General features: G+C 34.2%; 1 protein-coding gene across 1 annotated transcript in view; it reads right to left on the bottom strand.

Moving 5' to 3' along the window:
* LOC106470238 (elongator complex protein 4-like) overlaps positions 1 to 2201 on the bottom strand; it is a 46515-nt gene that overhangs the window by 31364 nt on the left and 12950 nt on the right. The window contains exon 2 of the mRNA XM_013930780.2: positions 343 to 378. Within this exon, the coding sequence (XP_013786234.1) occupies positions 343 to 378 (36 nt within the window). The remainder of the gene's footprint in view (positions 1 to 342; positions 379 to 2201) is intronic.

Genomic DNA, 2201 nt, shown 5'->3' with positions numbered 1-2201 from the left:
TGGGTATGTACAGTCATTTTAATACATCACCATTTGGGATGTACATTCATTTTAATTACATCACAGTCTGGGATGTACATTCATTTTAATACATCACAGTCTGGGATGTACATTCATTTTAATACATCACTATTTGGGATGTACATTCATTTTAATACATCACTGTTGATGTACAATCATTTTAATACATCACTGTTGATGTACAATCATTTTAAGAAATCACTGTTTGGGATGTACATTCATTTTAATACATTACTGTTTGGCTAGATGTTTTCTGAAAAATGTTATGCAAAAATCTTTTAGTTAGTTGTTTTCAGAGAAAGTAAAATAAGATAAACTTACCTATCAACATTACAGTTCCAACTGCAAGACCTCCTCCTATAGTTAAAAATATAAATAAACTGTATTATTAATAATAACCTAGCTAAGATTTTGTAATGTCTGTTGATAAAGAATGATCCTAACTGAATACAAAGATACAGTATTACTCTTGAGATGAATAAAAAATTGACAAACTGGTCTTCAGTAGCGAGAAACTTCCCTGATTACTCTGGGATGATGGAAATTAAAAACAAACAAACTAGTCCTGTGTTAATACATTATGAGATATATGAAAAATACTGTTCCAGTTCAAAATGAATTAGATGCTTTGAAAAATCAGAATTAGCATTCTCACATGAAAACTTCCATCATAAGCACAAACAAATATGTTAATTGGGATAAACTTAATTGTATTTTAAACTAAAGATGTTTTAAATAAGTAAACTTTAATACAAAAATTAGATTTCAAATATGTATATGGCATATTTTTATATTAATAAACTTTTTTATGTACAAAGTAGAAGCTATTATTTTTGAATTATCATTAACTTCAGATCAAAGCAAGCTATCTACATAGACCAGAATTAAAAATTAGCTCAATAATTAATTAAATCCCATTCCTAGTACATTTAATTGTATCCAATGACACAAAACAGATTTATAATGATGAGAGTGCACTGATTTACTAGTTGGATACTCTCATTACTGTCAACATTATTGGCTGTAAATCCAATACTACTGCATAAGGCTTAGCTAATGCTAACATTTGCAAGTAAGGAAAATGCTAACTTCAGAAAAACTACTCACCTCTCTGTGTGAGAAGAGGTAAGCACCTATCAGTACCCTAGTGCAATAACATCCTCAGTATAATAAAATCGAAGGATAGCGTAAGAGAAAGAACCGTATTAATCTGCAAGTACCTCCATCATGACCCATAATATGGATGGAGGAACAAAAGTATAACTGAGTGAGGAAACAGAGACACCTATAATACATGTGTGAGGACTTATGTTGATTGGTTTAGCTCTGAATCCAAAACTCAGCCACTGGGAACTGACATCCATGTGGGGGTAGGATAAGGGACTTCAATCGAAGGGGATGAATGGCAATTTTGCTGGCTCACTCCAAAGCTACAACACCCCCTCAGATAAATCTGTTCAGAGATGAACCATCAGACTGGGGGACGCTCACTCCACAGCTACCACATCCTCTCGGATAATTCCATACAGAGATGGAGATCAGATTGGAGGACATCTTGTCATCTAAACCAGCAGAATATCACTGCCCTACTCTCAAGTGAATGGTTTATCATTATCACATTCAGGAGGATGCCTCCATGGTCCATCACCCCAGCAACTTGGAACTGGAAAGTGGTAAGGACTTCCATACTCCACTGGAAGAAAAGGGAAGAGAAAATGCAATAGAGAGTCTAGAGGAATGACAACACCAGAAACAGTGCAATGGGTGACTAAAAAAAACCCTATTCTGAAAAATAGACCATACCTAATTTATTCAATATAAGGAATGGCAGAGATGGGCAGCTATCCCCTTCTGCTTTACCCATGAAGTTCATGGGTGAGTAAGGTCCGGAATGGGCATACTAATGAAGCAAATATATCTTGAGGAAAACCTACAAGCAATATGGTGGAACACCCCATCTCAACAGTGGCCATGGAAATGATAATTGTTAAGTCATCATGATCTTACAGTGTGGATTTGACTAGTTTAAGTATACCTGGACAGGCATCGCTCACCACAAAGCAGAATCCATAAAGAAAAAATAAAAGGGGTATGACCCCTGAAAAATAGGAGTATATATATATATATATATATATATATATATATATATAACAATAATATACTACTACACTACGTCTACA

The sequence above is a fragment of the Limulus polyphemus genome, unplaced genomic scaffold, assembly GCF_000517525.1.
Source record: "Limulus polyphemus unplaced genomic scaffold, Limulus_polyphemus-2.1.2 Scaffold3896, whole genome shotgun sequence".
In the NCBI taxonomy this organism is placed as follows: domain Eukaryota; kingdom Metazoa; phylum Arthropoda; class Merostomata; order Xiphosura; family Limulidae; genus Limulus; species Limulus polyphemus.
The sequence above is the reverse complement of the archived record's forward strand: the minus strand, read 5'-3'. Positions and strand labels throughout refer to the sequence as shown.